The sequence below is a fragment of the Palaemon carinicauda genome, chromosome 21 (assembly GCF_036898095.1).
Source record: "Palaemon carinicauda isolate YSFRI2023 chromosome 21, ASM3689809v2, whole genome shotgun sequence".
NCBI lineage: Eukaryota > Metazoa > Arthropoda > Malacostraca > Decapoda > Palaemonidae > Palaemon > Palaemon carinicauda.
The window spans coordinates 16,340,576-16,354,100 of record NC_090745.1 but is presented as its reverse complement, the minus strand read 5'-3'; the positions used below and the strand labels follow the sequence as shown (position 1 = coordinate 16,354,100).

General features: G+C 42.1%; 1 protein-coding gene across 2 annotated transcripts in view; it reads right to left on the bottom strand.

Annotated features, from left to right (window-relative positions):
• LOC137615189 (dynamin-binding protein-like) overlaps nucleotides 1-13,525 on the bottom strand; it is a 228,203-nt gene that overhangs the window by 131,496 nt on the left and 83,182 nt on the right. For both annotated transcript variants that reach the window (XM_068344831.1, XM_068344832.1), the window contains exon 9: nucleotides 3,714-3,881. In XM_068344831.1, coding sequence (XP_068200932.1) covers nucleotides 3,714-3,881 — 168 coding nt within the window. The remainder of the gene's footprint in view (nucleotides 1-3,713; nucleotides 3,882-13,525) is intronic.

Below are 13,525 nucleotides of genomic sequence, written 5' to 3'. Positions count from 1 at the left end.
TCCGGTCGCACTGGTGCATGCGTGACGGAGCCGGACGCAACATCATGGAACTGCTGCACAGTCTGTGAACTGTCAACAACCATGGGTGCGCGAGGAAGCACAGCGTCCACCCGAGACTGTCTAGACCGTCTGGGTTGTGCAGTCAACACCATACCGGGTTGCTGAGGTTGACGCACTGCGTCAAAACAAGTCACCTCTGCTGGTTGTTGAACGTCCTGAACGTCAACAACCACCTCCGAGCGTCGCTTAACGTCAACGTGCGGCTGGCAACCCACACTGGGTCGCATCGGTGGAGGAACCACCTCAACTGGCAGACGCGAGAAGGTTACCTCAGCGTCAACTGGACGCACAACCGACCGGTTGGAAGGTTGTTGGCCAGAAGGTTCGGCAGCAACCTTCTCCGCATTAAAGTCCTGTATCAAGGACGCAAGCTTGGACTGCATGTCTTGCAGCAAAGCCCATTTAGGGTCTACGGGAGCAGGTGCGGCAACAGACGGGGTTAGCGACTGAGGCGGTACCGCTTTCCATCCCTGAAAGCCTTGTTTATGCATGACATAATTGTACAGCAAAACTTCAAAGGCTCGAAAACAGCTGTGAAGTTGACCTGTAAAAAACTTGGAGCGTCTCCTGGCCAGGCGCCAGGGAGAGTCTACGAGATTGAGAAGTCTATCTGGGCAGAGGCATGAACTCCCAAGCCGAGAACTTCTCTCGTGTCATATCAGACTCTCGCTCTAAGCCAGTTTAAAAGAAGGGAAAGCAAAGGCTGTATCCCCCAAACTCCTCCTGGTGATAAACCAGTCGCCTAGCCAACGTAAAGCTCTCTAGGAGAGCGAGAAAGCACTAGCTTAAAAACAACGGCTTCGAAGTAGCTAGGCCTAGTGTAAGCTCTGACGTTTAGGCGAACGAGGAGCAGCAGTTACAAAAAGATCCGGACAAAGATCCTTAAAAAAAATCATCATGATTTAATTAAAGTCCATAGAGGGCTAAGCAGCTTTAGGCACCTCTCCATCTGACAGAGTCCTCAAGGGAATATCAGTAGGAGGGGGAACAGCAACTTCCTCATCTACAGGAACCTTGTCCGATAAAAGCTGAGTCTCAAGCAAGGGAGAGACCTACCGTGGTGGCAATGCTTTACAGGCAGAGTCCACACTCACTGGTGCATTAGTAGCGGACCAGGACGCAACGTCATGTAACTGCTTGACAGTCTGTGAACTGTCAACAACTTAACTGTCAACCACAACAGGTGCGTGAGGATGCACAGCGTCCACTCGAGACTGCTTTGACTGCCTAGACTGAGCAGTCAAAACAACTCTAGAATGCGGAGGTTGACGCACAGCGTCAAAACAAGTCAACTCCGATTGTTAGCGAACGTCTTGAACGTCAACAGGAGCATCAGCAAGTGGCCTAACGTCCAAATGCGGCTGAAAATCCACACGAGACCGCATCGAGTGTGGTTCTAAACAACCTGACTGACGTGACTTAGCTACGCCAACGTCAACAGGAAGCACAAAGGAACGTTAGGTTGGCTGAAAGCCAGGATATCGATGAGATAAACGGCTAGACTCAACGGACTAATCGGCAGAATAGTCTTCCATAAGGGAGGCAAGCATATTCTGCATGTCTTGCCATACAACCCATTAAGGATCAACGGAAATGGTTGTGGTAAGAGACGAGGGTAACGTCTGTGACCGCAACACTTTGCCAACAAAAAAGACTCTCGGAGTCTGTGTTACGCTTTTTGTTAGGCGGCGAGCAGTTATCCGATGACTGCATAGTGTCAGAGCTGTCCTAATGGCTGTAACCAGGACGCTGGACCTGTCCTGAAAGGACTGACTTTCGCTTAAGGGCTTCGAAACCTTGTGACAGGTTTCTTATGCGAAAAGCCTTCGGATGACGAGGAGAAAAAACGTCTCTCTCGTCTTATGGTAGGGGAGATCTTGGTAAGATACACCCGATACCATAGAGGGAAACGTCTGTTCGTTGATCAAGGCCTCTCGAACCCATAAGTCGTTCGACATTACTTCTCCCCTGTTTGGGAGCTTGCAAGAGGTCCCGGACTAGGTGAACGACAGGCACGAACAGACGAACCCTCGGACGCAACACTGTAACACTTGCGCAATATCACTTTATCACTACGATTTTCTGTTTTGCACTTATTTCACTGAAATCGAAACTTTTACTGATTTCTACCTGAAACACGCAATTCTACCCTTCATTAAAAGGTAGTAATTGCTAAATAAGTCGTATAATGCAAGCTCATTAATACCAGAAAAAAACAGAAAACATATTTTAAGATAAAAATTTCAGTGGCTGGGGAAGAGACTAAACACTAGTTCCTTCAAAACTACGTTTTCAATCTCTAACCGCACATAGCCTGGGGACGAGAATAAAAACTAAAAACGTTTTATCCTTTCTCCCCGTACCGAGACTAGGGACGAGAGCAACTCGAGAACAACGTTACCCGCTTGAACGGAACGTTTTCTCTCCTCTCTCTCCCTCCGTCTCTATCTCTCTCTCTCTTTCTCTCTTGATTTCGCACCTAAGAGAAGAGCCCAATTACATTTCGTCAAAAAAACATGTTATTTGACCAAAGGAAAAAACTGAAAGGTTTTTCAATTAAAAAGTTCCTTTAAAATAGAATTTAAAACATTTAAGCTTAGAAAGAATGAACAAAACGTCAGAATCGATTTACTCTTTCTGCAAAGTGAAACCGTGATACACTCTCTCTCTATCGTAACGATAGAGCGCATGTTGAACGTCCTGAACGTCAACAACTGCGTAGCATAAACAACCTAAACGTTAGTTCATCTTTGAAAAAGGTACGAAGACTATTCAAAGAAATTCTTTCATAAAATATTTCATTTAAAAAGTTTTAAATCCTTAGCTCTTTAAAAGCTATTTACGATATAAAGGGCTCAACGTTGATTAACTTCGGTTTCCAAGTTAGGACCGCCTACTCTCAGGGAAGGTCGCATATAAACAAAACATTAAAATTTATTTTTTATGTTTATTATAAATGGAAAGTTAATCGAAGAGGAAAATCTATAATTAATTTATAACGTGATAAGATAATTACTAAAAGCCTAAACACACTTCCGTCTAAGGGAAGGGTCGGCCATTTAAAAGTGAAAGAAAGTCCATACTCTCTTTGTCACCATAATTAAATCTATGCAAAACGAGTTCAAGATTTAAGATGAAGATAAAACACCTGCATTGCGAAAGCTCAAAACCAGAATATAGTACTTCACCAATATGATGTGAAAAACTCCAGTTTAGCAACAGCGAGTAAAGTACGTCTTGTCGACACGTCGACAGAGAGAAAATTGAGTCTTTGTTTACATATGAGCTGGGTATCTGGTCGACAGATGGCGCTGTTGGGCACACCCGCAACCTGTGTAGCGATCGCTGGCGAGTTTTTTCCGTAGAGTTTGTCTGTCGAGCAACAGAGTTGCAGCTATATATTCACCGGCTAAGTTAAATATTTAAAAAAATGGGATACTCAAGCAGTATTTTTAGTTATACTGTAGATGGCACTATCCTGATTACACTGCACTATTCCAATCTGTGTAGCATGAGTAAAATATGACAATTGTATGCTGTTCTGTACTTGTATGTGTAGAAAATTCACTACAAATCAATCATAAAATATCCCAAAGTATGTAAAAAAGTAGAAATCTTTAGCCTAATGACAAGAAAAAAAAATTCATAGTTACCTGAGAGATATTACCCATAAGGGCATTCAAGTCCACAGACCGTGATTCCTTTTGCGACGGTGCTAAACGTATAACCTGCATAAGTGCTTCCAAATCATGAATGTATTCGTGTTCTGTGGTTACGATTTCTTGCATCAACTCGCGACGCATATTCACTTTAGGCTTAACCTGCAAGTCGTAGGTGTTTATATACATAACCTCAAAAACAATAATAGGAAATATCTTCATGAACATTGTGTTAATAAACAAAAATTTAGTAACGCAAAAGTATTTTTATATGTAAAATTAATAGGATTTTTATCATGAAATTAGATAATTCTTATATTTTATTTCAATTCATAAGCTATTAATTCAGAAATGCAAGCTTAACAATATTATAAATAAATTAAATTAAATTGCTCTTCCTGTCATTCTTCCCCTCTTGGTTCAGTCAACATGCCATGTACCCTCCAGGCAAGCATAAGAGGTGGGTTAGATACCTCTGTGTAACTCTACCATGAGTTTACTCAGAGTCGTGAAAACTTGATACTAAAATCATCCCCAACAATTAAGTGGGGAGGAGGTTGGTTATTTCTAAAACAAAGTAGTGCATTATTTGTTGTGTTAGGCAACTTTATGTATGCAGTGATTATGGGAGCTAGAGTTCATTGACCCAAGGACAGCAATTATACATATATTTTCACTCTTCACGGGTGTCTGTTACATAACCCACTCGAAGATGGAGGGTTGACTGTGTGCATATATATATATATATATATATATATATATATTTATACATATATATATAATCCTCCGTCTTCGCGTGGGTTATGTAACAAACACCCGTGAAGAGTGAAAATATATGTTTAATTGCTGTTCTTGGGTCAATGAACTCTAGCTCCCATAATCACTGCATACATAAAGTTTCCTGACACTACAAATAATGCACTACTTTGTTTTAAAGTACTCCACTAATTATACTGTAAGTTTTACTACAATAATTGTATAAAGTGCTCCACTAATTGTACAGTAAGTTTTACTATAACAATTGTATATTAAAGTACAGTACTGTACTATATAAACTCCTATGTTTACATCTTTTCCTTAATAAACTTTAAATCATCTAAAACTTGATAAACTACTTCTAAGTTTCATTCTAATCTCATCACAACACAAAATACTTGAAATTTAACTAGGCAATTTTATTATCAAGTTTAATGTTATATATATATCTTATTCATGATTTAATTTTTACTTTAATATGATTTCCCTCTAATCTATTTTTACATTAACTTTTAATCTATTAACCCTTCAATTTATTTTCCTTAATTTTATCACTTTTATCTCATTATTTTCAGCTTATTTCCCTTTAGTAATACTTGATGCCATCCTGAATAATAAATCATAAGTATTTTAGTTTAAAAATCTACAATAGAATGAAAAAACCCAGACTTTAGTCCACATTTGGTAAAATATTATTTCAGCTATGACCAAGTTGTGGAATGATCTTTCTAATCAGGTAGTTGAATCGGTAGAACTTCAAAAGATCAAACTGGCAGCAAATGTTTTTTATACTGAACAGGCTGACATGTCTCTTTTTACAGTTTATGTATGAAAGATGTGTTTTAATGTTGTTACTGTTCCTAAAATATTTTACAGTGAACCCTCGTTTATCGCGGTAGATAGGTTCCAGACGCGGCCGCGATAGGTGAAAATCCGCGAAGTAGTGACACCATATTTACCTATTTATTCAACATGTATATTCAGACTTTTAAAACCTTCCCTTGTACGTAGTACTGTTAACAAACTACCCTTTAATGTACAGAACACTTAATGCATGTACTACAGTACCCTAAACTAAAACAGGCACAAATATTAAAGGTGATTTTATATCATGAGTTTCCTAAACACGCTAAAAAGCACAATAAAAAATGGCAACCAATGTTTTGTTTACATTTATCTCTGATCATAATGAAGAAACAAACTGGAGGTAGAGCTTTGCTTATTACCCAGACATATTTCCCATACTTTTCCCTTAGAACTACATCACATCTTCCTACTTTAGATATATATAAATATATATATATATATATATATATATATATATATATATATATATATATATATATATGTATATATATATATATATATATATATATATATATATATATATATATATATATATGTGTGTGTGTGTGTGCATATATATATATATATATATATATATATATATATATATATATATATATATATATATATATATATATATATGTGTAAATTGTAGGCATAGCTTCCAGCCGCAGAGGTGGGGGTTCGAATCTCCACCCGGCCAGAAGCTGTTACCATAAAATGAATTCCAAGTGGATATATTTTCCCAAGATAGAATTCGGTATTAAATGCCGTTCGTGGGTGATATTTACATTGATTAAAATCACGTGTGCTTGTGATATATGTTCATATATATGTGTGTGTGTGTGTGCATATATATATATATATATATATATATATATATATATATATATATATATATATATATATATATATATATATATATATTTATATGTATACACATATACATACCTACATATATACATACATACATATATACATAAATACATATATACATGAATACATGCATACATATATATATATATATATATATATATATATATATATATATATATATATTACTGTATATATATGGGTTATGGAAAAAATCCGCGAAGTGGTGAATCCGCGATGGTCGAACCGCGAAGTGGCGAGGGTTCACTGTATTACAATTGTTTATTACTTTTCATATCGCTTATTTCCTTTCCTCAATGGGCTATTTTTCCCTGCTGGAGACCCTGGGCTTATAGCATCCTCCTTTTCCAACTAGGGTTGTAGCTTAGCAAGTAGTAGTAATAATAATAATAATAATAATATTTTACCTTCCATTCTTCCTTCTTTCCAGTCTGCTTTTTAATTCCGTTAATACCACACTTTTTTTATTATACCTTTTTTATTTCGTACATTATCATCCTGATTCCTTACTTCCCTTTTTCAGTAGTTCCCGCAATATTTTGTGTTAATTCTATTTAATGCAGTTTTTGCATAAAACATGGATATTCTTTCCTGTATCTGAGATCTGTAGTATTTAGAACACTACTGAGAAACATTTGGCCTATTCTACTTTTAGTAATGCTCCCCTCATTTCATGTTTGACCGTGGTACTTCATACTAAAAAATCTAAAATAGAGTGTAGTATAACAACAAATTTCACATCAAATTATTTTTAAACAAATTATGAAGTTACTGAATATTTGAAACTCTATATAATTTCTAATTTCCTTATTGTTCTTTATTGAAATAAGAATTCTTATAATAGAAAATTTCTGGGCTCGAACCTGTGCCGCCCAGTGAATAAGCTCCATTTAAGCACTTATTCTTAGGTAATTTACTGCTAAATATACCAGAGAAAAAATGTAAAGGAGTGCTAGGTTAACTAGCTCGCTCACCTATTGGTGTCGGTATAAAATTGGGCGTATATTCCAGAGGTCCCGCACTATTTAGATTAATCCACGACAGAGAACCCCAATAGAGGAGAGCCGTTCAACCTCACTCGGTACTACTACAATGCATCCGCTCAGAACCCAACTCCGTTTAGCACGACTTGTGCAGTAACCCGCATTTTTCAAGTGCTCTCGATTTTTGGATATTTTCTAGTGAATTATGGCTTCTTCGTCGGTTTCCCAGGAGACACCGTCCAAGTTAAGTACCAAGCTGGGTTTTACTGTGTTTTGAGCAACCTAGATCGTTTAATATTTATATTATAGGAGTTTATTCTCTTCGTTCATACCGATCTTGCTTGATTTCACTACAGTTGGTACTCCTGTTTTTGAGAGCTTTTAATTTTCACTTGCGGTGTTACTATGTGTTTTATTTTTATTATCAAATATTATTTGTTATTGTGAATATTCATTATTTAGCGTTTAGAATCCTCGTGGTTCAATTTTTGGGCCGATATCATTTACGTATCGCTATGGCTGCCGACCGTGCTAAGGCGGCAATGTTATTTTAGCCATCAGGTGTGTCTTTTGCGATTTAATTATTTATGTTGCATGCCTTGCCCAAAAATTTTCTATGTGTTTATTCATATATTTAACGCTTTTATTATTATTATAATGAATATTTGTGCCATTACTCCGTTTGATCTGTCTGTTGGGGATCGTCAGTTGGTAGCCCTGCTGCCTCGTATCACGTGATCCTCCCCCACGCTCCCCCTCTAGCTAGGTGGGAGGCTAGGCTTCTCCCCCCTCCACTAAGGGACCGTTGCCTTCCCTCCTTTTAGAGGGGGTAGTTAAGTGTTTATGGACTTTGTCCTCCGGGTGGCCCGGCGGTTTAGTCTCTGTCTAGTCTGGTTGGCCACCGGTCTACAGAGTTGGATCCCGGTGTACCCTATTTTATATTCACTTTTCATTCTGGCTTATGTTATACGAAACCCTCCGGGTTCGATTGGCAGTTCTTAGTTACAGTTCCGCCCCCCTATTATTTTATAACATTTCCTATGATGATTATATATGACAGATCACTACCCCGGAGTCCCTAAAGGAATTGGTATTGAATATACCTTTATTTCCCGGCCCGGGGTCTACCCCACCCCGGGAAATCAGACACTATGTGTCTTAATTCCTTGTTTTTGCATCCTTTTTTATGCTCCCGGCTTGACCGGAATGGATGGCTATACTTTAGTTTCAAGTTAGACTTATGTTTAGGCCCGGGACCCCCGGTCCCGCCCCTATGTAAGAATATTATAGTTAAGCTCTAACCTTGCGTTAGACCTATGTTAGGCCCGGGTCCTCCGGACCCGCCCCTAAAAAAAAAAAAAAAAAAAAAAAAAAAAAAAAAAAAAAAAAAATTTATTTTTTATTTTTTACAGTCTAATCTTGTGTTAGACCTATGTTAGGCCCTACTTAAAAGAATAGTACAGTTAAACTCTATTCTTGTGTTAGACCTATGTTAGGCCACTTATAGAATAGTACAGTTAGGCTCTAATCTTGTGTTAGACCTATGTTAGGCCCGGGTCCTCCAGACCCGCCCCTAATTAAGAGAATTACAGTTTCTCATATACTATTCTTTTTACAGATGGTGCATTGTCTGACGCCGGCCTGTGCAGCTGTTCTGCACCAGCCTTGTGGCCACTCCGTCTGCCGATCTCACGCCCCTTGTGGGGTTCAACTGGAAGACGTTGTGGTATGGCACCCGGATAACTGTGTGATTTGCTTCGACCTCATCACTACCCTTGGTTCTGACTCGGTGAGTCCCGTTGGCTATATTGCCTTCTTATTTTATTTACTATTAGTAAGATATCTATGGTCTTGAAGGACCATTGGGAGTTTCCCTTTTATAATTCCCACTATTATTTCAGGCATCCCCGGAGCAAAAGTCTGCGGCTCGGGCCACACTGAAGGTGTGGGTTGGTGGTTTTGCCCGGAATGTAAAGTCTAAGCGGCCGTACGTCCTATCTGAGGACTACTGCACCATGGTTTACCCCAACGCCAAGTCTTCAGCTGCTGTGGCTAGGCATGTGGCAGCTCCCATCATTGCCCACATTGATGCCACTATAACGGGTCTCATCGACCCAGAGCAAGATCCATCGGACGCCCCCGGAGGTCTGGAGGACAATGTTGCCTCCATGAACCTGGACGTCGAACCAATGTTGCTAGACGAGCCGGATACAGGTAGGGTGGTAAGTGAGGCAGGTGTGTCCGGCGCTGAGATTCCTATCCTCAGCCCCGCTCTTTCTTCTTCTTCTGATCGCTCTTCCTTTCTTGGATTTTCTGGGGACCGTGATTCGTCTCAACGTTCATACCCGGTTCCCCCTAAGGATAAGTCTACTTCAAGGACCTTACCCAAAGCTCGCAAGCCTCACAAGACTTCTCATGGCTCTAAACATGGTACGAACCCGTCTTCAAAGACCTCTGGTTCCTCCTCTAAGTCTCACGACCCGGGAGTTCCTTCCGCCCCTCCTGCTGCTAGCCCGGGCCTTTCCGAATCAGCTATGCTTCGCATCGTGTCGGAGATGCAGGAAAAGTTGGTTTCGGAGATGCAGTCGAGGATGGACACGATGTTCTCTAACTTCGGTCAGAGAATTGGGGCTTTAGAGCAAGGAGCTCCGGAGAGAGTCCAAAGCTCTCTCATACCGGATGCCTCTAAGCTCCCGCCGTTTGCCAAGAACAACCCCTGGCGGATGGCTCTTCATTCCCCGTTCTCAGACGGAATGTTGACTCTGGAGGGTCTTGGCACTCGCCCTCTAGAGGACTTTGAATTCTTTCCTCCGGGTCTGGCATTTCCATTTCATGGTTATGCCAGACTTACCGAGGAAGCTTTAGTCCGATTAGACAAGGTCCCCAAAGAGACGGTCATCTTCCCGAAGGAGCAAGCCCAATCTGTTTGGGCCAGATTTTTGAATGACATCGGCTGCACTAACACCATGCTGACGCCTCATAAAAGCTCCTTTACGATGTTCTTAATGGACAAGAACACCTTGACTCCATGCGTCAATAAGGTGGCAGAGCTTGCCTTTCAATATGCTCTGGAGGAGAAGCCCTTGCCTCCCATCCGAGAGGTGGATCCAATCTCCCTCCTTCTTCCCTCAGGTATTGAGTGTTGGGACAACGTCCATACCACCTTTACCTCCGGCAAGCTTGCAGCAGACTGTGCCTCAGTCTTGTTTAGTGAGAAGCTTCCCCGTCTCCCGGAATCTCTCATTAAACAGGAATATGATTCCCGCCTACGTGTGGGCCGTACTCTAAACCTGGCCACATCCACGGAGTCGATAGCCTTGACTTACGATACGGAGAGTATTTTTAAGTCTCTCAACAAGGCTACGCTACAGTCGTTATATTATGACTTATATGACTTTGCTACTGCTAAACGCAGATGTCGCAAGCATGTTCTAGCTGAGGCGACGATTAGGCATGAACCTAATAAACTCATCCGGTCCTCCTGTTGGGGTTCAAATCTCTTCCCCGAGGATCTCGTAGAGGAAGTCTTGGCGGAGGCCACTAGGGTTAATCAGAGCCTTAAAGCCCGTTGGGGTTTGACCCCTAAACGCAAGTATGACCCCGCAAATTATCAAGCCCGGGGTAGGAAGAAGCTTAGACCATATACCTCCACCCAGTTCAGGCAACAACAGAGTGCTTCATCCAACTTCCGGCTGCCTCTTCCTCCATCTTCTGTTGCCCCTGCACAGCCTTCCACCTCTCGGGCTCCTTCGGATGACTATGTCACCGTTCTGCTACCTAAGAGCCAGCTTTCTGGTGCCTCCGCCACTTCCCCTGCCTTTAACCAGTCCTACGAGGCTCATAGCTCTTCCCAGAGTTATGGTAGAGGTAGAGGCTACCACCGTGGCTCTAACCAGAACAAAGGCAGGGGAAGAGCCTTTCGCAGAGGAAAGAACTTCCGAGGCGGACGTGGAGGCAACTCCTCAAACCAATACTGAGGTGCAGCAGGTAGGGGGGAGGCTCTATGCCTTCCGCAACAAATGGAGGTTCAGTCCCTGGGCGTTCAGTATCATCTCCAAGGGACTAGGGTGGAGTTGGATTCAAGGACCTCCTCCTCCGAACAAATTTCGTCAACATTCCACTCCGGACCTGGTCGAATTTGTCCAGGAACTTTTACAAAAGAATGCCATACAAGAAACGAAACATCTGAAGTTTCAAGGTCGGCTGTTCAGTGTCCCGAAGAAGGATTCAGACAAGAGAAGAGTGATTCTAGATCTATCCCTTCTCAACTTGTCCATTCAATGCGACAAGTTTCGAATGCTTACCGTCTCGCAGGTGCGGACCTTACTTCCCCGTGGGGCCGTCACCACCTCTATCGATCTTACAGACGCCTACTATCACGTCCCGATTGCGAGACACTTCCGTCCGTACCTAGGCTTTCGCTTAGGGGACAAAAGTTACTCCTTCAAGGTGATGCCTTTCGGGCTCAACATTGCCCCAAGGATCTTCACAAAGCTAGCAGAAGTCGCTGTTCAGGAACTCAGGAATCAAGGGATTCAAGTAGTAGCCTATCTGGACGACTGGCTCATTTGGTCAGACACCTCCCAAAATTGCCTAAAAGCCACTCACAAAGTCATCCATTATCTTCAATCTCTAGGCTTCCAGATCAACTTCAAGAAGTCCCGTCTTCTTCCAAAATCGAAGTTCCAATGGCTCGGCCTGCAATGGGATCTTATATCTCATACTCTGTGTCTTCCCAGACCCAAGAGGTTAGAGATTGCAAGAAACACCAAACGCTTTCTCAAAGACAAAGTAAGTTCCAGACGGCTTCAAGAGAAGATTCTGGGGTCCCTTCAGTTTGCCTCAGTGACGGATCTTCTTCTGAAGGCAAAATTGAAAGATATCAATCGTGTCTGGCGTTCGAGGGCGAACCGGAAGCTCCGGGACAGGAAAGTCCGCCTTCCTCCCATTCTACGGGAAAGACTTCTTCCTTGGACAAGAGCAAACAGTCTGTCAAAGTCAGTTCCCCTTCGATTTCCGCCCCCGGAATTAATCATTCACACAGACGCATCCCTATCAGGTTGGGGCGGCTATTCTCAGCTCAAGAAAGTTCAAGGTCTTTGGACTCCCTTGTTCCGCCATTTTCACATCAATGTGCTAGAGGCCATGGCAGTTCTTCTAACCCTGAAACGTCTCGCTCTTCCCAAGAAACAACACCTTCGTCTGGTCCTCGACAGCGAAGTGGTGGTCCGCTGCCTCAACAGAGGCGGGTCAAAGTCAGGGCCTCTGAACCATGTTCTAGTAGCCATATTCTCCCTAGCAGCCTCGAACCGTTGGCATCTTTCAGCTGTCCACCTGGCGGGAGTCCGGAATGTAGTGGCAGACGCCCTGTCCCGGACCTCCCCTCTAGAATCGGAATGGTCACTCGATCTAAAGTCATTTCGGTGGATTCTCTCTCAGGTTCCCGGTCTCCAAGTGGACCTCTTCGCCACGGAATCCAACCACAAATTGAGAGTATATGTGGCTCCCAATCTAGACCCTCAGGCTTACGCCACAGACGCCATGTCACAGAATTGGGACAACTGGGAAAAGATTTATCTCTTTCCCCCGGTGAATCTTTTGCTGAAAGTTCTAGACAAACTGAGATCCTTCAAGGGACAAGTAGCCTTGGTCGCACCCAACTGGCCCAAGAGCAACTGGTATCCTCTCCTGCGGGAGTTGAGACTATACCCTCACCCGATACCCAATCCGGTTCTGTCTCAGATAGTACAAACACGCGTTGTGTACGCTTTCTCAAACATTCAGAGCGCCCTAACTTTATGGACTTTATGAAGTTTGCGGCTATGCATGGTGCCAATATTGATCCTCAAAACACCTTGTTCCTAGAATCAGATAAACGGGATTCCACCATCCGTCAGTATGACTCTGCAGTTAAAAAGTTGGCAAAATTTTTAATAGACTCAGACGTGAACTGTATGAACTTGAACCTTACAGTCACTTTCTTTAGATCTTTATTAGAATCAGGTCTGGCAGCCAATACTATCACCACTATTAAATCGGCTCTGAAAAAGATCTTCCTAGTGGGTTTTAACATAGACTTAACCGACTCTTTGTTAGCTTCAATTCCGAAAGCTTGTGCCAGACTGAAACCGGTTACTCGTCCTACCCCGGTGACCTGGTTCCTTAATGACGTACTCAAATTGGCTTCTGATACCATTAACAGTTCTTGTGATTACATGCCCCTTCTCAGGAAAACACTTTTCCTAGTGAGCTTGGCTTCCGGGGCAAGAATTTCTGAATTGGCAGCCTTGTCGAGAGACCCGGGTCATATTGACTTTCTGCCTTCAG